This window comes from Onychomys torridus, chromosome 10 (genome assembly GCF_903995425.1).
Source record: "Onychomys torridus chromosome 10, mOncTor1.1, whole genome shotgun sequence".
Taxonomy (NCBI): domain Eukaryota; kingdom Metazoa; phylum Chordata; class Mammalia; order Rodentia; family Cricetidae; genus Onychomys; species Onychomys torridus.
In genome coordinates this window covers 21,425,656-21,451,792 of record NC_050452.1, presented here as the reverse complement: position 1 = coordinate 21,451,792, position 26,137 = coordinate 21,425,656, and the positions used below count along the sequence as shown (strand labels likewise).

Below are 26,137 nucleotides of genomic sequence, written 5' to 3'. Positions count from 1 at the left end.
GCCCTGGGTGTCGAGTGACAAGGGACCAGCCATGCCTGCAGGCTCAGCTCTTCCCCGTAAGCTCTGGGAGCACTGGCTGACTTCCATTCTTTCCGAGCATACACCACAAGCCAGTGTCATGAGAAACATTACAGTGTCTCATGTCACTCCTACAGTACTCTGTTGGCTTCTAACTGCCCATCCTTCAGATATAGGCACCAAAACTCAGAAAGTGTACCAGGAAACCAGCCATCCCATGTACAGCACAAGAGCTCAGCTCACAGCACTTTGGGGTTTTGGCTGTTTGGGTTGTTTAATGAAAAAAAAAAAAAAAATGCTGATTTTTGGGTTTTTGTTTTGTTTTGTTTTTTACTAAGTGAAATTGACTCATTTTCCTAGGAAAATGTCTGGGTCCATATATTTCCAGAAAGATATCTGGGTCTACCACTTTCACTCCTTAGGGGTAGGGAATTTGGTGGACATCCTCGTCTTCAATGCTGAAGCCGGAGCAAGCATCTCCAAGTTCATTCATTCCCAAATGTTCATGGTGTAGTCACCCTCCCACAGTGGGGAATCACCTGGACCCTGTTTCTATGACAGTAGAGTTGCCTCATGCTCTGGGGCCTGAGGGAGCGTTAGTCTGGACACAAAGCAATGAGACAGAGCAGGGACATCCATAGCTGAGGGTTAACACAAAGCAAAGCACTGGTTTCCCTATGTACCTCGAACATCACCTGGTCCTCATAGAAATACATATCTGTGACAGCCCTGTCCTGCGTATGCTGCAAAAGAGCAATAGGAAGAAGAGACATATGCTAGCCCTGCCATGTTCTCTGTAGAGGAGTGGGCATCTTAGATGTGTCACAGATAGAACGGAGCTTAGGAAGGTAAGGTTGAGGATGGGCCTACAGGCTGAGGATACCATGGAGCCCTGGTGCTGGAGACTGGTCCTTGGTGGACTACGGCAGATACTGAATGCCAGGACCTGCTGGCTGCTCAGTGCTGTCCCAGATGTGCTCCAGCTCAGCTAACTGGTGTTCAATCTCCATGGGGAGAGCTCTGATGATTCAGGACCCTGAAGTGTGACTCCCGGCATGGGCAGATGTCAAAAATAGCCAATGTCCATGGCAACCACAGACTGCAAAGACAAGGTTGGTTCTTGTGTACGTTACAGGGACAATCCCCAGCCCCTCTTCTTCCTCTTCATCAACATCTGCTTTCCTAAAACTTCTGTATTTCTCCTTCCCTTTCCCCTCATATTCATGAGTCAACTGATGGCAGAGAAAAACCAAGTCATGAGGCCCAAACCGTTTCGGAGCTGAAATGAATCAGCTCGGCACCCAGGGAGCAGAACAGTAAGATCTCAAACTCTCAAGAGATTTCACATCGTCTCCTTGACTTCCCTAGGGCTCACACACAGCATTATCACATTCAGTGTCTGAGAGAAGGCCATTGGGGTGTGTAATTTAAGAAGTATTGTTCATCTGTTCCACTCATGAGGAAACTGAGGCTCAGACAGACCAACCATAGTCCATCCAAGCTCATTGACATCAATGATGGGAATCTACAGCTCATAGATCTAAGGGCTGGGCACTCCAACATCAAAGAACTAACAGGTTTAGCGCTAGGTGAGGATCTGCCTTCTGGATGCCTGATCGTGCCTTCCTGCAGTCTCTATTTGATGGAAGGGGAAGAAAACTCTCCAGTGTCTCTTTGATAAGGACACTAAGCCAAACAATCATAAGGCCCCACCCAACAATACCTAATAACCTCCCAGAGGCTCCACCCTCTAATGCCATCACATACAGGGTTACATTTCAACACATGAAGCTAGAGACACAGTCATTCAGACCACAGCAGGTAGACTGGCCTACTTTCAACCCAAAAACCATAAGGAGACCAAAGGCCAGGTCTCTCCCTCCATCTGCCCACTGAGCCTCATGGCCTGGCCTGAGGGATATGCTATCAAATAGCTTCGGAAGATAGTAACCTCATCCACCATACTGGGGCTTCTTCGTCTCCTCACTATGTCTGTCTGCCTACTAAGACTCAGTCTCCCTACTGTAACTCAGTCCTCTTTATAGAACCCCCTCCACATCCTCGGTGCAACCACAGGCACAGACATACATCTAAGACGGTGGAATTAACCAAACAAAGCAATGATCATGGCAATCGACTCCATCACACCCCAACCACATGCTTCAGTGACCATTCCTAGCTCTCTTCCTCAGGAACACCAATAAGGAGGGTACATGGGGCACATACCACCCCATCAGTACAAGACAGACGAGGTCTCATATGGGACCCAAGTATAAACCTTCACAAAGCTGCATTCAGGGAGGCTGCACAGGGATACATACACACACATTAGTAAAGACCATGTAAGGACCAGGAAGGGCATAGTTCCTACACACACACACACACACACACACACGTACAGACATATATGAGTACACATCCCATGTCTTTCTATTGCTGTGAAGAGACACCATGACCACGGCAACTCTTACAAAGAAAACATTCAATGAAGCTCCGGCTTCAGCATTGAAGACGAGGATGTCCACCAAATTCCCTACCCCTAAGGAGTGAAAGTGGTAGACCCAGATATCTTTCTGGAAATATATGGACCCAGACATTTTCCTAGGAAAATGAGTCAATTTCACTTAGTAAAAAACAAAACAAAACAAAAACCCAAAAATCAGCATTTTTTTTTTTTTTCATTAAACAACCCAAACAGCCAAAACCCCAAAGTGCTGTGAGCTGAGCTCTTGTGCTGTACATGGGATGGCTGGTTTCCTGGTACACTTTCTGAGTTTTGGTGCCTATATCTGAAGGATGGGCAGTTAGAAGCCAACAGAGTACTGTAGGAGTGACATGAGACACTGTAATGTTTCTCATGACACTGGCTTGTGGTGTATGCTCGGAAAGAATGGAAGTCAGCCAGTGCTCCCAGAGCTTACGGGGAAGAGCTGAGCCTGCAGGCATGGCTGGTCCCTTGTCACTCGACACCCAGGGCTTCTGTTCTTGGCTGGTTGCTCTGTTCTTGGAGGTGGCAGCTTCAGGACCAAGCAATGGCACTTCCCTGAGAGAAGTCCATGCTGCCAGCTCAGCATTTACCCAGGATTATTCCACCTGACCCACCACCAGTTGTCCTAATGATGGAAGTCGTTTGAAGCTGGAAAACATGCATGGGAAGCCAGGTGGTTCATGTTCTGCTGAAATGCTCCAGCACATGCTCCAGTTCGGAGACTGAAGACAGGATGGAGATCTGGGAACAGCCTGACCCATGAGGTCTCCAGCATCAGCAGAGCCCATCTCCCTCACCCTACAGCCAGAGGGACAGCTCACCAAGACTGCTGACAGTTTGACTTAGCAAGGTTTTGAAGGGCTGTAGTCACACTGAAGGCCACCCCAAAGTGAGGAGATCTAGAGCTGTGGCACAGAGAAGGGGAAGAATGATAAGGTAAGCCCGTGGCACCTTCGTTTCTAGGCCCCCTCACTTTTGTGCTCATCACAGGCAAGGCAGCCAGTCCACAGTAACCAGGGGACCACCTGGCTCTCAAGAACTCTGGGGACACACACACACACACACACACACACACACACACACACACACACGGCCTAATGATCCCTACTCCAGGCTGCCCAGGTTTTCCCCAACCACGGTGAACAACTAACTACCCTCAAAGTTAGCCAGCTCACTCCTCCAGGCTAACCACGTGCCCTGACTCTGTTTCTACGCCTCTGCCCCATGAATAGATGCCAAACGCACAGAGAAAGTCGGGATCACTCATCACTGGCAAGGAGCTGGTGGCATGGCCAGAAAAGGGTGATTGAGGTCTTATCTGAAATCAAATTCTGCAGAGTTATTTTCTATAATTAAAAACATGGATTTCAAAGTTCTTTGGGTTTGTTCTTGAGATGAAAGTGACAAGCCGCACTCAGCAGTATCCCCTGGCTGGTCTCTTTCCACCAGCTCCTTTCTGAGGCTGCAGTCCAGAGGCCCCATCCCCCTCTGCATATCAGTCAGTGAAGGCCAGCTCAAAGAAGTCCCACGGGAAAGCCATGGAATGCTTACCTGGGCTTCACATTTCTTGTGGCAGGAATACTTGCAGACTGGAAGAAAGAGAAAGAATGTCTGTTAGCCAAGCAATCTTAAGTGACGCTTGCCAGGTCTCCCTCCTTGAGAAAATTTAGCAGGCAGGCTTGGGAGGGAGGTCTCTCCCTGACAAGAGGTGGCTGTGCACCGAGAATACAAGCTGAGACACAAGAGACACCAAAGAGCCGAGTTACAGCTATGTGGTTGAGCATGTGCTCAGCACGTACCAGGACTTGGATTCCATTCCCACAACAGGAAGAAGAAAAAGTAACAAAAGTTCGGACAACCCAGGTAGAAATTTATTAGGAGTGGGGTCCTATGTAGACTGGCTAAAAAGCTTTCATCCAGCCAAACTAGAGACCTCAAGAAGGCAAGTAGGACCTGAGGACACACACAGAAGTTATAATTTATCCCCGAGGAAAGAAGAAGAGAAGGAGAAAGAGAAGGAACAAAGCCCAGGCATTTGATCAGAGCCCTCCCAGGAGCGAGAAAGTCACGAGGTCATTTGGTCTCCACAGGTTTCCACTTCCGGGAGACCGAAGCAGGCACTGTCAGAATAAATTCATGTCTAAATTCCTACAGAAGAGTCCTTCAACAGGGGCCATTATGTGAGCAGAGCGGGTCCTGTGTCATGGGAGGCCCCAACAATGCAGATGGGGTGCTGGAACCAATGTGGATTTCACAGGCCCTCCCCTCTGGCCCAGAGGCAGGCCGCAGCTGGGCTTCAAGGAATAAAAGGCCAGTAGCAGCAGCATGAGGCGGACGGTGACAAGGCCATACGTGGGAGAGGGGCAGGATGAGGACAATGGGAAATGAAGCAATTGCACCTCAGCCCACCACAACCGCCCCTGGGAGCACCACAGAGGCCTCAACGCCTTCTCCATGGCACCTGCCTGAGATTTCCTATCTGGGCTCTACCAGTCCAGCAGGGCTGCCCAAGGCAAATCCTAGGACCTCTCTGGACCCGTCCCCCCTCACAGAACTATCAATGTCAAATGGAATCCTTTGTGGGCCCCTGCTTTCAAACTACAAAGTGATGCCCAGAGCAGAAGTGTACAGAGCCCAGACAACATGGTCTCAGAGATCAGAGAGACAGGGACCAAATCTCAGCTTGGTGCTGTTAAGTCCAGGAGCTCAGAAAACTTTTGCCTCTCTCCACACTCTGCCTTCTGGACCACAAAGGTCCACAGAAAGTTAAGTAAGGCTGAAACAGATAAGTCTGCCCAGGGCCTTGGAGTTTGTGAAACCCAGGAGTTATTTAGGTTTTTATCTGTGCGTGATCTAGATTTTCCATTGTCTGCCCAAGCTTTTGAGACTTGTTAGAATACATACCACAAATATTTATTCTTCATCTTCCAATCAGCACAACACATAATTGTGATCAGGGATTTTGAAATCAAGAAAGATTTCCACTGGATAACAATCGGACTTCCATGAGAGCTTAAAAACCTGAACAGAAGCCAGTCAAGGCAGTGGACGACAGGCAGAAACTAAGATATGAGGGGGCAGCACACCCCAGGAGCAGCTGATGGCAATCATCACATGGCAGGCAGCCTCTGCGATGACCTCAATATTCCAGCCCCATGTACGGCGAATCACTGCTGTCTACACATTAGTCAAACATGGCCGAGGGGATGCTATGTGGCTTCTGCCCCCTTACGGGGCTACTTTAGCAAACCCTGCTGCAGAGCTGCCAATTTGGAAAGAAACTGAAGCCATCAGCCAGCATGCAGCACTTGGCCAGTTTGGCTGCCAACTCCAAGAGTGTGATGTCTCAGTGACAGCAGACGCCAACCTCAGCCAGGCCTTCACTGGCAGACAGTCTCTGAGAGGAAGCCTAGTGTGAATGACATGGTCCCTGAAATCTTCCATTCCCAATCCAAGACGCAGCGAGAAAGAGCGGATGCTTACAGCTGTACCAAGGCACAAACAGCATGCTCACAGCCCAAATCCAGCCATCTCTGTCCTTAGTTCAGGTTTCTGGTGTCCATGCTTGCTGCCTTATGACCCATCACAGAAAATGAGCCAATGTCCTATCACCCACAGGAAAAGCTCAGCCACCTCAGCATGAACTCAAAGTCCTCAGTGGGCCCACACTGACAGCTCCCCACCTACCCCCTGTCCACCCCCAGCTTCGTTCCAATGTCCGTTCTGACTATCCTACACTTGCCTCTGGGGCCCACCTCAGTGCCTCTGACCCCATGGCTTGTCATGTCAGATCATCTTGACGGTCCACCTCTCGGGGCAGGCTGCAAGGTGGAGGACAGAGAGTCCTTGCTGTGTACTATCAGATTCTGCCAAGGGCAACACCAGTGTAACACACCAAGGCAGCTCACCGGTCAGCGCCCACGGCATCCTGCACAGGCATTCCTAAAGCCTCATCATATCCCAGGAAGAAGCCACTCATCTTTGCTCCTCCTTTTACTGAGGGGAGGCCAGAGTCTGGATGAGACCTGAGGACACATTCAGACATCAACAGTGAACCAATCACGACCTGTTGCAGGCATGCTGGTAGAAGACCATAGCCAGCGGGATAACACACAGCCTTTGGTCTGTCAGGTATGTAAGTCAGGAAGGCACCGGCAAGCAGGAGCTCCCCAAATCATTAGAGCTCCCCACCAACAGACACACAGGCCACAAAGGCAGAGTCCCCATCTGTCTTGTCTCTCAGCCAATCCCACCCATCTGCCCAGAATGGGCACTTTGATTTAAATACTGGGCTTGCTTTTTTTTTTTTTTTAAATGATGATAATATTTGCTCCCTGACAATTTCAAACACATTTTAATACACTCCAATTACTCTCTAGACTTTCAAAAATGTTTAGCAGCTACCTACTAAACAAATGGTCCCAAACTACTAAGAATAAATGGATGGAGCTACAGAGCTGGCTCAGTGGTTAAGAGCACTGGCTGCTCTTCCAGAGGACTCAGGTTCAATTCCCAGCACCCACACGGTGCCTAATAGTTGTTTCTAACTCCAGTTCCAGGGTTTCTGGCACCCTCTTCTGACATCCATGGGCATGAGACACACATATGGTACACAGATAAACATGCGGGCAAAACACTAATACATATAAATATAAAAGTAACTCAATCTTAATTTACCAACTAATTGAAAATTTTAAAAAGGAAGGAAAGAATGGGAAAAACTCTGTTGCCATTGTTCTTGGGACAGAGCCTCAATTTGTAGCTCAGGCTAACCTCAAACTTATGGCAAACCTCCTGCCTCAGCCTCTCAAGTGCTGAGAATACAGGCATTTATGCCACCAGATCCTGCATCATTTGCCAAATGAAAATCAATTCCTAAGTCCATGGCCTGTAGCCTATCTTGGTTCATATACTTGGAACCAAGAGGTTTCAGATTTGGGAATGTTTTCATGATTATACTGGCTTATGGTTTTATTCCATAAATCCAAAATCTGAAACATTTTATGCATCCAAATTTTAGGTTTTGGAACATTTTGGTTTGTAGAGTCTTAGATCAACCTGTGTGTTTTTCTCGTCTAAAGATTAAAAAAAAAAAGTAAAAATAAATTTAAAAATTAAAAAAAGAAAACAATGCCATTACTCATCCACTTCCGCCCCTCAGCATCCTAACCAATTTCTTCCTGCTGAAATCACCCAGTGTACCCGAGACTGAAGGGCAGAGTCCCTTTAGCTTCCTCATATGAAAGATGACCAGAAAGAGGACATAGCAGCATCTGTCAATGCCACCATCAGCTGCTCAGAGTCCCAGCAGATGCCATTTAACAGATCGGCTTCCTTCCTCCCGACCTATGACCTTTCCCCTCAACACCAGGCTCATGGGGCTCAGGGGTGTTCTTTCAGTCTCCACAGTCCCCACAGGACCTATACTCATGGTCCCTCCCCTGAGCTCTCCAGGTGTAACAGCTTGATGCCTTTCATCCATCCACTGATGCCACACTGTTTCCCAGCTGGCTCAGACCCCTCTACCACTCTCACACCCATACAGCATTGCTCAGAAAGATAGCATGCTCTGGGAACCTTCATGCACATGTTCTGTAACGCTTTAGGAAGACTCCTGCCCCTGTGCTAGCCAGTGTCTGCTGCCTGTCCAGTGTCTTCCACTTCCTCCTCGCCTACAGAGTCATATTTAGTCTAGCCTCCCCCTCACACCATCCTCTTGTGAGTCACAGAAAGGTCACCCTTAGACAAAGAGTTAGATCCTGCATAGTCTAAGCCAATGGGTGTCAGAGGGAGTCTGTAGACGTCTGGGTCCCTAAGAATTCATAATGGGTTGATGAGGCCAAAATATTTTCATACAGCTCTTCCCCTTTCTCTTGTGTTAACACAGTGGGGAAACCGCTGGTGCCTCTGCAAGAACTTGGGAAACAAGACCACCTTGCACTAGTTACCATTCGACTCAGTACCAGCAGTTACTCGAGTTAAAAATATATCAGAATATATAAAAATATATAAGAATATCTTGACAAGGATTGGAGAGATGGCTCAGTGGTTAAGAGCACTGGTTGCTCTTCCTGAGGTCTTGAGTTCTGTTCCCAACAACCACATGGTGGCTCACAACCTCCGTAACTGTAGTCCCATGGGATCCAATACCCTCTTCTGGTGTGTGGCTATACATGCAGACAAAACAACCGTATACATAAATAAGTAAGTATTTTTGAAAGAAGAATATCCTGATGTAAAACTCCAGTAGACACCTCTTCATTGTTCTGTGGCAGGGGTTGGGGGGGTGTCTGGGTCCGCAATGAGCATCACAGCATGTGGGAATAGGACAACCTGGAGTGGAACCATGTGAGAACAGGACCATCATCAACAGGACTGTTGCAGCTGTTGAGCTGTCAGCTAAACTAGTGACTTTCTCAGGAACACCATTTTTATTTGAAAGAACCTTGGCAAACAAAATATGAAGGGGCTGCTTGCCAGATTCCTGAAGTTAATCAAAGTGAGCCTGTCACACCAAGGGCAAAACTTCAGATTTCAAGTGGAAATTCTCTTTTCAAAAGACCTACATCCAAAACCAGAAGCTTGACAACTCAAGACCTTTCTGATAAAATCACCAGTGACAGGACTAACAAGTATAGAGGGTTTGTTTGTTTGTTTGTTTTGAGATTTTTAAAAAAGATGCCTCAAGATTGGGAAATCTAAGTCAATGGATAAGAACTTCCAAATGACCTGGCACTGTGATATTCACTGGGTCAAAGATCCACTCAAACACAAGAACAGCCAAAGAAGCATATGTAGCTGAAAAAGGTATTAATTCCATTTCAGACTGCACCACAGAGAGACGAATCTTTATGAAATGATCCTTTTTTAGTTTTGATGTGAAATCAAAACTGAGCCCAGAGTGATCTCAGAGGCCGACAGCAAGCTCCTGTGTATTGACACAGGGCCACATGCTTTTCCAGCTCCTACCCAGTATTCAGACAGATGGAATGCAGAAGAAAGCAGGGGAGTCCCACCTCCCCAGGAAAGAAAAACAGAACAATGCCTCACTTCTCCTTTTTGTGAATGAGAGTTTTGAGGAAGTCATTCTTCACTAAAAATATTTATATTCTCGTATAAGTATGCTGCTGTTCCTTTTAAACAGTCTCCCTTCCTAGCACGTTAAATGGTGATAGACAGGGGCCATAGCTACAGGGGTCTACGAGGTCTTCTAACTGACCTGAAACCGAGGGTGACAGTGAAGACATCGTGGCTTACGTGAGCAACGACAACCCCACGACAGATGATAATCCCATTCATCCTTCTTGACTGAGGCTTTTAGAATGGCAGAGAGATCCACTTCTGACACTGACTTCTCTCAAGTCCCTTACTGTCTTACAAGACACACAAGAAGAGAAGGGGCCCTTTTCAGGTTGCATCCACTCTGTGAATGGAGCTGGACTCTACAAAGAGAAAGCTCCTGAAGTCAGTCTGCACAATGGGAACACAGGTACCCTGCTGGGCCCTGGGCCACCAGCCCCTGCACCTCCTAGCCCAGGAGAAAGCCCACACCACACTAGCAGACTCGGCCTTGCAGGTTTGGCTGCCATAGCACTACTTGCTTTACACACCTTGTCCTAATAGCTTCCACAGTAACCACAGAGGAAGTCACATTCTCACATTCTTGATCCCTCTTACAAACAGTAAACAGAAGTACAAGGTCGGGCGGTGGTGGTGCACACCTTTAATCCCAGCACTTGGGAGGCAGAGCAAGGTGGATCTCTGTGAGTTCAAGGCCAGCCTGGGCTACCAAATGAGTTCCAGGAAAGGCGCAAAGCTACACAGAGAAACCCTGTCTCAAAAAAAAAAAAGAAAGAAAGAAAAGAAAAGAAAAAGAAAAAAGAAATACAAGCCAGACACAGTGGCCTATGCTCATAAAGCTAGCTAGCACTCAAGAGATCTGAAGCAGGAGGACTTCATGTTTGAGGCCATCTGGCTCTTACAAAGTGAGTTCCAGGACAGCACATCTCCCGGGTGAGCCTGACTTAAACATGTGGTGGGCCAAAAGGCAAAGGCTCTTCTGTGTCTGGAGCAGACTGGGTTCCACCATCACTAAGCCAATGATGCAAACATCTATCAGAAGCTGTACCAAAGTAAAAAGCTGCTGTCCCAGCTCCCCTCAACAAGGACCAAATCATCTCCTGCTGCTACCACCTTCAGTAATGAGAAAGAGACCTGTGATAGCAGTGACCTTTCTGCTATGAAAAGAAAAATTACCTAGAAAAAAAATTGTGCGTGCGCGCGCGCGCGCGCGCGCGCGTGTGTGTGTGTGTGTGTGTGTGTGTGTGTGAGAGAGAGAGAGAGAGAGAGAGAGAGAGAGAGAGAGAGATCTACAAGTAAAATATGAGGTAGTTATTTAAAAATCATGCTTGCTAAAGGTTTGATATGTGAAAGTACTTTCCAGAAGCCCAAGCAAGAAGATACAAAGCTCTTTGTAGAACATGAAACAAATGTGAAGAACTCATCCATTCCTAAGAAGCTGACACAGGAGGAACATCACAGGTTGCTTCAAAGTGGGGGAGCAAAAATGGGCAAACTGCTTAGTCCATGAAAAAGCCAACAGCATTCATTGACTACATGGATTCCAGATGTGCCAACTAGGAAACAGGAGAGACAGAAATGAGCATTAGCCGTCATAGAATATCTTTGTGACAGTGAGCAGGGGTAGGAGTTCCAAGGAACAAGAACATACATGAAAAGGTAGGTAAGCCTGAAACCTTTACAATGCTTGGTGTGCCGTAAATACCACAAACAGAAGGTGGGGGAGAACACAAGGGGGTGGGAATTTGCAATATGTAAGGTGGAAAAAAATAAGAAATGCCCATTTGTTTAGAGGTCAAAGTCATCAGAAAGTGGCCAATGTTTTTGCCTGGTATACATATATAGAGGCAGCATTCCTAACATAATGAAGTCTGAGAAATCAAGAAGGAAAAAAGTCATCTAATTTTTAAACAAGGGATTTGAAAGGCAAGTCTGCTCAATACACAGAAAACACGACAGATGTTTCAGGCAATAACTAGATTTTGCATTTAATTGATTGCAAAACTGGAATGCTCAGCAGCTTCAAGGGCCAGGCTTGGTGCCTTCAGCACTGCAGACTACACTCAGGGAGCTTCCCTTCCTGTCCTTGATCCCAGATTCAGTGCCTACCTCCACACTGTGCTCCCCTACACACTGTGCTCCCCAGCAAAGTTGACACCACATACTTCAACCCCCTAGTCACAGAGGGGTTAGCAAAGTCAGGCTTAAGAATTCAGGCTCTCACTGTCGTGGTTCAAATCATAGCCATCTGGCTCAAAAAAGCCTGACATTGCTATATGTCGTCTTGGAAGTGCTATTCTTCAAAGTGTCTCCATGAGCTTTGGGAATCCAATGAAGGCTGACAAGGTTGTCAGAGTCTTTTATACAACACACACTACAGATACTTACCAAGTTATAAATGAGCCTGTATGGGATGACTCATCTCTAACAGGCTTGAGGACCAGCTGGCCCAAACCAGTGAAAAAGATACTTTCTAAGAGCCAACCTGGATCTGCCTAAGGGCCTTAGCAACAGCAGCTGAGACATGATCTGGAGATGACCTGACCAATGAGAGGCAGCCATGTCACACCAGCAGATGCATATTCATCAGACCTTCCCCCAGGGTGAGGTGGGGCTTGCCTCTTCCTGAATAAACTGGGCTTGTCATTTTGACATTCTCCCAGAGTCTGTGTCATTGACTCTGCACTTACTTGGCTCCCTCCCACAAAGGGAACAACAGCACAGGACCCTGTCACAAGCCTGTGAGTGAATCACTCTGCTTTTCATGTTCTCCAACACCCTATGTGGGGACTCAGAAGCAATTTCTTGAGCTGTCCCCAGTGGTGACCATCACAGCCATGAGCACCTGGAGAACAGTACAGACTGAGCAATACTGTGGGAATCAACCCTACAGCTCTAAAATCATCCAGATCACAGTTGCTATGGAGAAAAAAGAAAAAAACAAACAAACAAAAAAAAAAAACTTGTATTTTTATCAGTCAGGCTACTCAAAAAAATTTTTAAATCAAAATCTGCCTGCAAAATTGACCAACAGGACCCAGCTGTCCCTGGCCCACAAAAACCTCAAAGTCTAACCACCCAGACCTTTGAGGAACAGCGGGAAGAAACCCAAAATTTCTTTGCAGAAAATAGGGAGTATTTCAGTCAAAATCCAGAATTGAGAAGTAAGTACAGGAGGAAGATTGAGAGGGACCTGGTACTTTACACCAGATAAATAACGTAAGAGAGACCAAAGTTTCTCAGGTGCCTCTTCCCCTTTCTTGTTCTTCTGGAAGATTCAGACATACTACCATGTCTCAGGATAGAGCAAGACTGATAGTGGTGGATGAGAGGGAATGCTGAGCCAGGCAGGGTCATCCCAGGGCATTTTAAAGAAGAAGAAAACAGAACTGTGGAAGAGGTCCGGCTAGGGTTGTCAGAAGTGCTGTGGATATCACTCTGTATGCTATAAATGTGTTGCTCTTATTGGTTATTAAATAAAGTGCTGATTGGCCAGTAGCCAGGCAGGATGTATAGGCGGGACAAAGAGAGAGGAGAATGCTGGGAACAGGAAAGCTGAGTCAGGAGTTAGTTGCCAGACAGACACAAAGGAAGCAAGATATAAAAGTACCGGTAAACCACAAGCCACGTGGCAATTTATAGATTAATAGAAATGGGTTAATTTAAGATATAAGAACTAGATAACAAGAAGCCTGCCATGGCCATACAGTTTATAAGTAATATAAGTCTCCCTGTGTTTATTTGGGTCTGAGTGGCTGCGGGCCCGGGCAGGACTGGTGATAACTCTAGCTACACAGGGGAGTCACCTCTAATTGCTTTGGGGAAAAGTTTAAAGTTACCTACTTCATGTGGATTTGCAAGAGAAGAACAGATGGATGAGCCAGCCATTTATCTGATAACTTCTTCTAGATTTTTAAGCACCCTATGTGCCTGCTGAGTGGCTTGGGACACATGTGAGACTCAACTGCATTGCAGGAGATCTCAGGCTGGGCAGTGGAGAGGCTGAAGAACAGCCAAACCTTTTCCACAAACTTGGTCCACAGGGCCTGTCCACGCCCCAGAATTAACATCCTTTTCTTCACACCACAGGTACCCTAATACATTCCTAACACTTGGCACCTGTCCACTAGACACAGGGCCTTTCAGGGTCTTTGTGATTAACTTACCCTATTTTGTGTGGCTTGTAATGAAACCCACAAACTGAATGAAATCAATTTGGCCCAGTTCCTCTCTAAGGTGGAAAGGCCGCATCTAGTAATGGCTGTCTTAATGGCAATGTCCCAAGACAGAGAATGTGGTGAGACACAGGAAGCACACATGTATGCATGCATGTATGGGGTTTCTAATGCCTAATGTCTGCCTGCCTCAGAGCCACCATGCTGTGCACAGCAGTTGGGCTCCTATCCCTCCCGGGCCTAACCAGCTGACAGCACTGCCTGTGGAACTTGCAGGGTACTTCATATCAGAATGCTCACACAGGCAACCCACAGCACCAGGACATTTCCTCCTGACACACTACAGTGTCCTCAGACAGAGGGCAGCATTTGAGAGACAGAATGAAACCTCTTCAGGCTAAGTAATACCTGCAGCAACTGAATTTAATAATAATTTTTTTTTTAATTTTAAAGTCATGAGAAAGATCAGATCTAAGATTCCTGGAACATAATTCCAGGGTATTAAAGTAGCAATTACATAATAACAGAATTACTATACTTGTGTATAAAAATATGATGTCTCAGTCTATTTGGATTGTTATTTTTAAAAAATACCACAGTCTGAGTAGCTGAGTAACAATAGCAAGTCTATTTCTCATAGTTCTGGTCCTAGTGTGTGAGGAGGGCCCCTTCTAGTTTGCTCAGGGCCTTGTGGTCCATCGTCAAATGGTCGAGGGATAAAGCACCCCTAAGGTAGCACAGCTCACAGAGGGTCCCAGTCAAGGGTGGGGGACATCCTCACAGAAAGCCAGACCTTGGGAAAAGGTTGTATGATGTTAGTGCCCTCTGTGCCACAAGGCCATCACGCTGGCCTTCATGCGTGCCCGAATGCATCCCTGGGACTTGAGAAATGGACATGTTTATTTGGGAATGACATACCTTACCAAATCTTTCCTAACAAGTGAATGACAGAGGAGCCTGCTGAATACCTCCTCCATTCAAAGTACCACTAGTTCGACTTTTCTCTTTCAAGCGCCTCCCAGGTATGCTCTGCCTGAGATTACCGGCATGGTAGAACAGGGAGATGCAATTCCACCAAGTGCCCTGAGCCAGAGTGATGCTCTCAGCTGGGCCTTCTTTGTGTACAGACACAAAGATATGTGTACACAAATGCATGCAGTCAGAGGAATGGGCACATCCACACTCATGAAAAATCATGTCCATGTGCATTTCATATCTGTAACTATTCATATGCACAAACACAACTACATAGGTGGTTCCCATTCACATGTGGGCACACAAGCACATGCAGTCAGATGTACACAACCACATTCCATTCTGGCATGCCCACTGAAGTCCCTCTGATATTTCATGTGCCACTAATTAAAAACATCACCAATGGGGTTGGGGATTTAGCTCAGTGGTAGAGCGCTTGCCTAGCAAGTACAAGGCCCTGGGTTCGATCCTCAGCTCCAAAAGAAACCATCACCAATGGAGTTGACAGAAGCTACAGGACCAGCCTGGAGTCCTCACTTTACAGAAGGAACCCCAAGCCCAGGCAGTGACAGGGTCTCCACAATGAGCACGGTCCAGAGCAAGAAGGACAGACAACAGCTCCCATGCAGCCAGCATACACCAGCTGCAAGTCAGAGCCTCAACACTGCTTTGGGTTTCTCCTTGCTACTCTTGCCCATTGATTCTCTTTATATAAAAGTAACAAAAACTACTTGAGGTGTTAAGGGAAGCATATTAAGGTAGGAAGAAGGCTGTGTGGGTTAGCTAGCTCCTCAATAAACCCAGGCCTCTTATGTAAAGAAACATGACTCTTCCTGGGGGACAATGAGCATGGTGCATGCTAGTCACTGTTGCAGGTGTTGGCAAACAAAGACCTTCATCTAAAGAGCCCAACTACCAGATCTCTAGGCATGATCTGTGCTTACATACTGGAACAAGACATGTGTGGGGATTAGACATGTGGGACTACCATAAGAGCACTTTCCATAAAGGGATCTCAGGAGACTTAAGTCTGACTGGGGGGCTACAAAGCTGGATGCAGACTTTGCACCCACCTTGCCAGCCCCCTGGTTCAATCACTCTGGGGGCCCTAGTCCTACATGGGGAAGCAAACTTGGTTGAGGCTGCCGCCCAGAGGAAGCACAACTCAACATGGACTCAGCAGGTCCACCATTGCACTGTTCCCCATTGCACATAACTAGCTAATGCTGACTCAGGGGACCACATAGGTCACACAGGTCGCATAGCCTCAACCCCACTTCACCTCAATGCATCTTCTTCTCCCTTATTTTCAGACTTGAGAGCCATATCTGGAGATCTAATTGTTTTTTTCTTTATTTTTATTTATTAATACTACTATAGAGGAATTTGTATGGGGGGAGCATGCAAATGTCATGGGACATGGGTTGAGGGCAGAGGACAATTTTGACGAGTCAGTTCATTCTTTCAAACTTTATGTAGGTTTTGGGAATTAATCTCAGAGCCTCAGGCTTACACAGCAAGTCTTTTACTCAATGAACACTTTCAAGATGCAATTCTTAAAATAGAGATGTTCCCCTGAGAATGGGGTTCACAATACAAATAAAATTAGACAGCTTTCAATACATGTTCCTGGGCGTACCGGGCCTCTACCAACCCCAGGGGACAGGCAGAGGGCCGCTCTCTTCACTCACAGACACTGTAGAGACAGCTTGTGAGGTAGATGACACACTGAGAACGTCACCTCTGGTCTGCACACAAAAAGGGCCATTATACCAGGTTGATGGGACCCTTCTGTATGGATAAGGCTTGCAGAGGAAAACCCTAGTTCTGTGACACAGATCTCATGAGGACCAGGTTACTATGCAGGGCAGTACTGTTTGTGAACAGGCAAAAAAGTCTGGAAGCACTCAATGGCACATCTCTTGGCTAGGAATAGACTCAAGAACCTGTTCTTTACCCAGAAGCAGAGTAGGTGGTTGGACTTAGCCCCCACACTCCCCAAGTACAGCTGTAGAGAGCTCACAGACACAAAAGATCACAAGGTCATCTCTGCTAACAAACTACCACAAGGTCACCTCTGCTAACAACTAAAGAGCTGTGCTCATCTCATGGACGTCAATGACCTGCTCTCAGCTCCTTTCCTTTGTTCTTTAGGCCAACAGTAAGGGGATGGAGAGCCCCTGCCTGCTCCCCTGCCTGTGTCACTCTTACTGTCCCACACGTCAGTCTGACACACGGAGGCCCCGCCTCCATCAGCGAGGCCTCGCCCACCACTGCCTAGCTGACCTCAGCATCCATGACATCTTCTGGGACCTATGTACTCTAGGGCATGTCACCATTTAGAGCCATGCTGGCCTGTAGGAAACTGCCTCACAGCAGAAGGCAGAAGAGGCCTTAGCATTCTACACCTACGGGGGGGGGGGGGGGGAGTGTGATTGGGCCAAGTGGGAGCTCAGCAGGATTGCAGTGGGAGAAGTCACACCTGTGGCTCCTGTAGCCTGGGGACCCCCAGCAGGCCTAGGGTGGGAGGAGACAACGGGGGTTCAGGTAGCCAGGGAGATGCTCAGCAGGCCTGGGATGGAGGCCACGGGACAGCAGTGAGCATGTTCTTTAGTACTGTGTAGCAGAGGACATCAAACTGGAATACTACAGGCCAGGCAGATGCCCTTTAACTCTAAACAGATCCTAAGAGGGCCACACTCTCAGCCCACTCCTGACTCACTGTGGTGCATCTCTCTACTCCAAAACTCCAGGGGGTCAGAAAGAAGAGAAAAGAGCCAAGGAGGTCCTAACACTACAGAGGCCCACCAGACACCCCCTGGAAACGGTCTACAAAGAAACTGCTGGGGGTGGCAGGAAATCCCAGCATTCCTGAGGTGAACTAGAGGACAAGAGTTCAGGAGGGCCCCATGAAAGGAGAAGGAAAGCTAGGCAGAACCAACACTGACTCTGAAGGAGACCCTAAACCTCACAGTGGAAGGGACGCCAAAGGCCCAATCCTTCAGGGCTTCCTGGGCTGGGTGATGGAAGCCAGCCACACACTCATTTTGAAGATTTATCACTGTCAAAAGAATTCAAAGTTGCACTAACTGTAATGTTTAAGCACCAAAAAGCCAAGCTGATGGCTTTGTTTAGAGACAAGACATTTTCCACAAACAGACTGAGAGGGGCCAGCATAAAATGGACCCTAACTCAGGGACTGGAGAGATGGCTCAGTGGTTAAAAGCACTTGCTGCTCTTCCAGAGGACCTGGGTTCAATGCCCAGCACCCACACAGCAGCTCACAACTGTCTGTAACTCCAGTTTTAGGGGATCCAACACCCTCATCCAGATATACAGGCAGGAAAAAAAATGCACATAAAATAAATAAATAAGTCATTCAAAAAACAAACCAAAAAAAAAAAAAATGCACCTTCACTCAAGAATAGACAGTTCATTTGCAGACTGTAGGAAATTTACAAGTGAAATGCTTGAAAAGTGAAGAGCAGGCTGTAAAAGACCTGACTTGAAGCCACAAATTGCCCATGGCAGTCTACTTTCTCATGGTAAGAGCTTGCTCTTTCTAGAGATTTTCCTTAGGAGTATGTGTCTGTGTAACCCTGGGAGGCCCTGCCAGGTGGGGGATGAAGAGAGGCTCAGCAGGGAAATTCCATGACTTAACTTTTGGAAACTCCCAGACGAATTGCTGTCTTCTTTTGACTGTTTTCCACAGCTTGGGTCTGAAGGGTGAGAGGTTCAAGGGCATGGACTTACCTCGGCAAGCAATCCCTTGACCGTCAATGGTCTGTCTGCACACTCCACAGACTCTGGGCTTTTTAAAGTCCTTTTTCTTAAAACTGTGAGGACACGTGGTCAATTCTTCCGGCTAAAATAGTAAAGGAAGAAACAAATGGTCAGCCCTTCAGCTCGTGGTATCTTCTTCTTCTTCTTTTTTTTTTTTTTTTTTTAATTTCTTTCCTAGGAGATAATAAATCTAGTGAGCCTTGAAGAGGGCTGAAAGAGGAGCAAACTCCAGAGCCCAAAGAGAGCCAGTGGATGATCTGGAATCCAGAAGGCAGCTCACCCTCTGTTAGTATGCACATCTCCCCCCTGGGGTGCTTCAGGACTGAGACCTTAGGTAGCTCCCTAGGTGATAGTATGCTCTCTCCTTCCAGCCTCCAGGCTTACAGCACCCACAGCAATAACAAAGTAACCACACAGCCTCCCAGGACTCACCCCCCCCCCCCCCCTCCCCCGCTCTTTCTTCTAGAATAGGCGTCTTCCAGAACAAGACAAAGTTAAGAGGTAGGTGATCAACAGTTTTCCTTTCAAAGGTGTCCCAAAATAACCACTAAGATTCAGAGATTCTCAGCCAAGCTAGTATGAGCCCAGGACACAGATGCCGGCCTTTCTTAACCAAGATGACAAGCATTAGTATGAGGAGATTAACTCTCATCCACCAAGTTCCTGTTTACAGAGTCTGCCTCTCTCTCTCTCTCTCTCTCTCTCTCTCTCTCTCTCTCTCTCTCTCTCTCTCTCTCTCTCTGAGGCTCTCTGAAAAGTTCACTTTCTTTTAGAACATCCTTCTGGCTATTTGCTGATGATGGCATCAGTAACTAACAACCATGTGGATCCTAGTCAAGACACACACACACACACACACACACACACACACACACACACACACACTTCACTGCTTACTTAAACTTACTCAGGGTAACTTAAACTTACTTAGAAAATAAAATGCATCCTGTCTCATGTTCTCAGTAACAATTACTTTGGGAAAAAAAAAAAACGTTTGATAATTTCTTACAAACTTTAAAAGGTGTGCTACATAATTTAAAGTGTCCAGGGTTGCAGGCACTTCTTTACCTTCTGCACAGCCCCTCCCCCACCTCCCAGCACTCACGCTGTATAGTCAATATACTACTGAAAAAAAAAAAAATGTCTCGAAGAAGAAATAACCTAAGTCTCTTTCATAGGAAGAATAGATTTTCAAAAAGGTTGGTCATACAACAAAATAGTGTTTGGAAACATTAGGTGCATACTATCCGTGCAGGTCCAAGGATTAAAAGCATCATGCTATTTAAAAGACGCAAGGATATGATGTCCACTGCCACTTAAGCACATCTGAGTCAACAGAAGTCCTAGCCATAGAACTCACTGCACTGTGGTGTGGGTGGGAGCCCTCAGGAACTCTGACAAGGGAGCTCATTTCATGCTCTGGATGGCAGCCACAGAGGGAACAAAGTTGAAGTCATTAAGCTTCAGCATTGTACATCGTACTAGCTAAAGATCTACAAGAAAGGTGGAAAATGTAGATCTGGATAAAATAACAATCCTGGAAAAATGTGCTACCCTGCTTTTAAGGACCTTGGGTGACATAGAGCACCACGACAGCATTTTTATTTACTTAGTTCTGAATCCACAGGACCATCCACTGCTGGTGAAAAAAGTATTACCAGAGACTAAATGTATCCTCACCTAAAATCATGCACAAAATACACAGAACCACTGTTTTGAAAACACACAGCAGGAAATGAGGGGCAGTGGTGACGATGACGCTCTGGTCAACAATGCCCCGCACACACCAAGGCACTCTGAGACTGAAACGTGTCTGAAGCCCTTCCACGTGGTGATTTTTGGACAATCTCAGGTTATGTAAACACACTCTGTGATACCCACACAATGACAGATGCAGCTGATGACATACATCCTAAGCGCATCCTTGTTCAGGGACCCCAGGGACCGTGACTGTACTTGAGAGGGAAGAATAAGTTAAGGTGAGTGTCCTGCCTCATCCCCTCCTCCACCACTGTCTTAAGAGACTCTCTGGGCTGCAGAGAAGATCCAGGCGGCATCCAAGGGAGCCTCCTCTGTTGAGGAAGGCAAGAAGAGTTTCCCAGTCAGGGCACCACAGAACCAAGAGCTGCAGAACTCCTTAAGGTCTCCAGAAAAGTCCTTAAAAACAGCCAGTGCAGAAAAGCATATGTGTACCCATCAAGGATATAGAAAAGAGCTCCCACCTCTCTAACACACACCCTATGCCTCTCCAGCAGGATTAGGGGCCCTGGGTTCACTAAGAGCTGAGAACTGTGCTTGCTTACTGTAGATCAGGAACCCCAACTTTGCCCCAATTTACAGGAAATGCAGAGCGACCATGCCTTATAGAGATCAGCTCTACTTTAACACCCCCTTGGCCTACATAAGCTATTTGCAAAACACTGCCCCAAGGCTGTTACTGCTATCCAGTAGCATGACTGCATTTCAGAGAAAAAGTATACCAGAATACCACAAAGACCATAAAATTTCTCAGAATCCAAACAAGGTAAAATTTACAAAGCCAGAAATTATCAGGCACTCAAGGAAACTAGAAAGCAAATAGAATTCATGATTAGAAAAAATAATGGAAACTGATTGAGAGGTTAGAATTATCAGACAAGAATATTAAGGGTGTTATTACAATTGTATTATTTCTCAAAATGTGGCGATGTAAAAAAATGCATAAAGACCCAAAGAAAACAACAACAAAAGAAAATGCAGACTTCAGAGGTAAAAATATACAGGACATAATTATTGGCCAAGTACTCAAAAGACACAGTGAATTTAAAATCAACACAATGAAATCCTCCCAAAATAAAGCAATGAAATGAAATAATGTATATCAACAAACAAATGAGTTTCCAGAGCAATGAGAGAAATCTTACAATAAACACACATTTACTCCTAATGGTAAGAAGCCCAGAAGGGACACATGAAGAAATAATGACCAAAGTATCTAAAAATGCAAGGAAAACTGTAAAGACACAGAGCCAAGAAACAAGAGTTGACTGTAACTATACCAAAGTACATGAATATATATTACTTAAACCCAATAACAAAAAAAAAAAAATCTTAAAAACGCTCAGAGAAAAAATAAACAAATAAATAAATAAATAAAAATGCACATCACATACAGAGGACAAACAATTAGGACTAACAAGCTTTCTCACAACAAAATTGTTTACTTATGAGGCTGGAGAGATGGCTCAGCAGTTAGTTAGAAGCATACACTGCTCTTACAGAAGACCTTGAGTGTTCAGCTTACACATCAAGCGGCCTACACCTCCCTGTAACTCTAGCTAAAGATTTGATGCCTCTGGCCTCCAAGGGTACTATACTCATGACACAGAGACACACTCACATACACATAATTTTAAAAATGAACATAAACCTTTAAGAAAGTACTAAATTTGAAAATATCTGTGAGAAGTTAAACCTTACAAAATACTGAAGAAGACCAGTACATCTAGACTCTGCAGTCAAACTGTCTTCCAAAAATGAAAGACTTTTACAGGCTTGTTAAGATATTTACTTACCAGGCGGTGGTGGCACACGCCTTTAATCCCAGCACTTGGGAGGCAGAGGCAGGAGGATCTCTGTGAGTTTGAGGCCAGCCTGGTCTACAGAGCGAGATCCAAAACAGGCACCAAAAACTACAGAGAAAAAAATCCTGTCTTGAACAAACAAACAGAAAATATATTGACTCAAAAGCTGAAAGTTAGGAGAACTTGCCAACAACTGACACATACCACATTCAAAACGGTCCCCAGATAGCAGGAAGATGGACATAGAGACCATCATACTGCAGAATGAAGAGAACCAAAACAGCAAATACATGGGTGGACACGCGCTTTCTCCACTAAAAACTAACAAAAGGTCACTAATCATCAAAGAAAAAGCAATGTGATGTAGTAGTTTTGAAATCCACCTAGGTGTCTGTCAACTGCCAAACGGACATAGAAGAGGACATGAATTCAGGTAAACTTTGTTTTACCATAAAGAAAACGAAATTTTCAGGAAAACGGAGGGACCCGGAAAATCTGAGGTCCAGGAAGACAAATGCTGCATTTTCTCTCTCATATGTGGACACTAGCTTCAAATTTTTAGATCTACCATGTTTAACTTGGGACTGCCCAGAGAGGGGAAAAAAAAAACCCTAGAATTTTTCCATGTTGGCCTTTGACTGTCCAGGCTGGGTTGCCTCTGATACCTGCCTCCCTGCCTTCTGAGTAACAGGTGTATCCACCCAGGAGGCCCTCTCTAGCCTCTCCTGAGGGAGAGGGTCTAGGAAGCCATAAAGCCTCTATTAGGAGGATTGCATCCTTTCCTGAGAGGTCTTTGAGGCTGGGCCTCCTATGTGGATACACCTCTTACTCAGATACTTGACTACCCTCGCACCACACAGAGGGGACGGGGCTGAAATCGGAGCTGGGGAGAATGTGTGCAATAGGAAAACAGAGGACCCGAACACCAGGGTGGAAAGCTAAGTGGGGAAGGAGGGAGGCAGGCGGAAAAAGGGAGGCAGAGAGAAGGGCTAGTCAAACTACAGAAGGAAGAAAGAGCCACATTGAAACCTACGATTTTGTGAAATAATTTTAAACATGTATTTCCCAAAAAGAGCTTAAATGGAAGCAGCATGCGTGGACAGACAACGTTACTCCCAGAAAGCATTGGTTATTTAATGAAAATCTCAGTGCCAGGCATAGGACACCTCTCTATGAGATGTTGGTCAAGGATGCCCTAGAGGTACCCAAAATAATACAGGCTATTGTCATGGTTTATAAGAAGACACATCAAGGAATCCATGTTCACAAAGGGATATAGCCATGTAAGGACCTGGGAGAAAATGGCTGTCTACAGGTGAAGAAAAGAGGCCTCCAAACAAACTAGCCATGCCCACACCATGATGTCTGTGTCCTCCCTCAGCACGGCTAGGGAACGCATTTCCGTTAAACCATCATTCTTGTGGTATTTTGGTAGGCAAGCCTCTCTCAGCAATCGACAGATCTAATTGGAAAATAAACATGGATATAAATGATGTTATCAAACAATTTGACCTAACAGAAACAGAATATTTTACTCAAGTGCAACAGAACACACATTCTTTTAAGTGTATTAGTGTGGTTAGCCATATTGTAGACATAGAACAAGTCTGAACAAATCAAAATGCATTCAAATCCTCCTGAAGAAAAGAAATCTGTGACCACAATAGAATCAAAGTTGGGAACACCAACAGTAATCTCTGGAAAATTCCCCAAACAGTTGCAAACAAAATACTATAATTCTAAATAACCCATGGGTTACCCTACACAATCCACAACATACTACATGGTGAAAAGTTGGCTTATCCCAGAAATGCAAAAATTCATAACATTCAAATATCAATCAACAAACTTAAAACTACCAGAATTCTAGAGGTGAGGCAGGGAAGTGATAGAGGTCTGACTGACCCTGTCTCAAAAAGCAAAACTACCAAAAAAAAAAAAAAAAAAAAAAAAGCAATTAATAAGCTAAGAAGGGAACCAGATGGTCTTCTAAATCAATGGCAAAAATCTGTCAAAACTATTGACAAAAACCTAACATCCTTCCCTGATAAGATCTCAAGCAGGGAGAAAAGGGGGCTTCGTCACTAGATCACACATGGCTAGATAAATCCTACAGCAAACATCCTTAGTCATAGGGGGCTAGGCTTCCTCTTAAGATATGCAGCCAGGCAGAGACAGTGCTAATCAAGACTTCACATCGAGATTCTAAATAGTACAATGAGGCGAGAAAAGGAAATAAAAGGCAACCCATTCGGAAAGCTGTAAAATAGTCTTGTTCCTAGTCACTTGACAGCCCAGGTAGAAAAATCGGATGAAAAAAACCTAAAAAAACAAAAAAACTTTAGCAAAGCTGGAGGATATGAGATCAACACACGCTGTTCTATCTCCACATCACCAATAAACTCCTGAAACTGAAATTCAAAAACCTTTACCACTCCCAATAGCGTACGAGGCCATTTCTAGACCTAGGATCTTTCCAATGCTTCAGGTTCTTTGGTTGGGTTTACACTTCACTGCCTATTTCCCTGGATGTGCTATGATGTAGACGGCACTGTCAAAGAAAGAAAAAAGGCCCTGACCCCTCAAAAACCTCTGCATTGGCTCTGCCATCTACATTTAAACTTGGCCACCCTGAGCAAGCCACAGCTCCTCTTAAATGGAAAGGACACCCTCTCTCTCCTACTACTAAATGGAGCTACTGGAAATGCTCTAAATGCTACACATCCCAAATGCTACACATTCACATTCATAACTTGGGCAATTTTAAAAACAACTCTGGTTAGGGTTCACCCCAGACCAATTCAAATCTGATTCCCCTAGAGATGCAACCAGAACACTGGGAAGTTTTAAGAGACCCCAGATGATTCTCATCTGCTGCCTAGCCTGAGAACCACTCTTCCTTAATAACAGATTTTATCACTTGCACATATACTATTAAAGCACCTTTATGAAATACTCCTTGCTATGACTGTATCTGACTGTTTCAAAATAGATATTGCCTCCTTGATAGCAGACACCCTGTATCCAGAGGCCTGCAGGAGTCTGCAATATTCGTATTAGCAAGGCACTTGCACGTACTTATCATAACCCTCACTGTTCTAAGGATGAAGACTGTGATACAGAAGACCTAGTCCCTACAAGCAACCAATGAGGGATAAGGCTCACCCCAATGCCACACTCAAACAGGCACAGGAATTCACCCTTCGTCATACCCAGGCTGGCACATACCTTTTCTGCCACCCTTGCAGTTCTGTTTATGATCTTCTCTCTTGTGCTAGACAACCATATCCTAGGTGTGGAGCACCAAACTCTTTCTCCTTTGTCCTCTGTGAGCCCTGCCCAGCTGGCAGACAGCAGACCACAGTCCCTCAATTAAGACTTGTGCACTAAATGAACTGGTCATAGTCTGTGGGCCAAGGAGAGATACTGTAACGTTTCATTGGTCACAAACACCTTTATTCCAAGCAAGGAGAAAGAGGCACTGTTCCCCTACAGGCTTCTTGCTCACTGGTCCACAGTTAGAAGCTGCAGGATGGAAACAGCAGAGGCACTGTGGTGGCCTGCCCAGCCATTTCAATTGCTGGCTCCCCGGGGAGTTTATTAAGATAGTGTAATAACATCTGCTCACGTGCATGCTACATAACATCTCTCTTGTGAAAGAAGACTAGATGGAGTTAGACTGCCCTTGTCTTCACCTGATCCCATGCTTTCATTTCTCCCAGAAAAGGAGGGGGGGAGGGTTGGGGGTTGGGGGTACAGCAAAGCTGAAGCAGTTGGCAAAGCCAGTTCAGGAACCTAAATTACATTTAATTGTTAGGAGCCACACTTCGGAAGAGTAACCAGTAAAGCTGCTGGTTCCACAAGGACAGCCCAGAGAGGGCCAGGGCAATTAGCCTTGATAGTGAGGTCTCTGGAGGGCAGGGAGACTCTGCATTCAGCGGAAAGGCAACAGCGAACCTGCAGCCAAGTTCTCTCCACCAAAGGTCAGCGTGGCAAAGTAGTCTCATAGTACAAGGGTATGCCTGCACAGTCCCAGCTATGTTTTCCCTCCCTTC

General features: G+C 45.9%; 1 protein-coding gene across 2 annotated transcripts in view; it reads right to left on the bottom strand.

Moving 5' to 3' along the window:
• Positions 1-26,137, bottom strand: part of Tns3 (tensin 3) — a 239,156-nt gene that overhangs the window by 172,611 nt on the left and 40,408 nt on the right. For both annotated transcript variants that reach the window (XM_036200396.1, XM_036200395.1), the window contains exons 2-3: positions 18,490-18,601; positions 4,058-4,095 (exon numbers count right to left, since the gene is read on the bottom strand). Coding sequence is in view for 1 of the 2 variants with exons in the window: in XM_036200395.1 (XP_036056288.1) it covers positions 4,058-4,095; positions 18,490-18,601 (150 nt within the window). In the remaining variant the exon portion in view is untranslated. The remainder of the gene's footprint in view (positions 1-4,057; positions 4,096-18,489; positions 18,602-26,137) is intronic.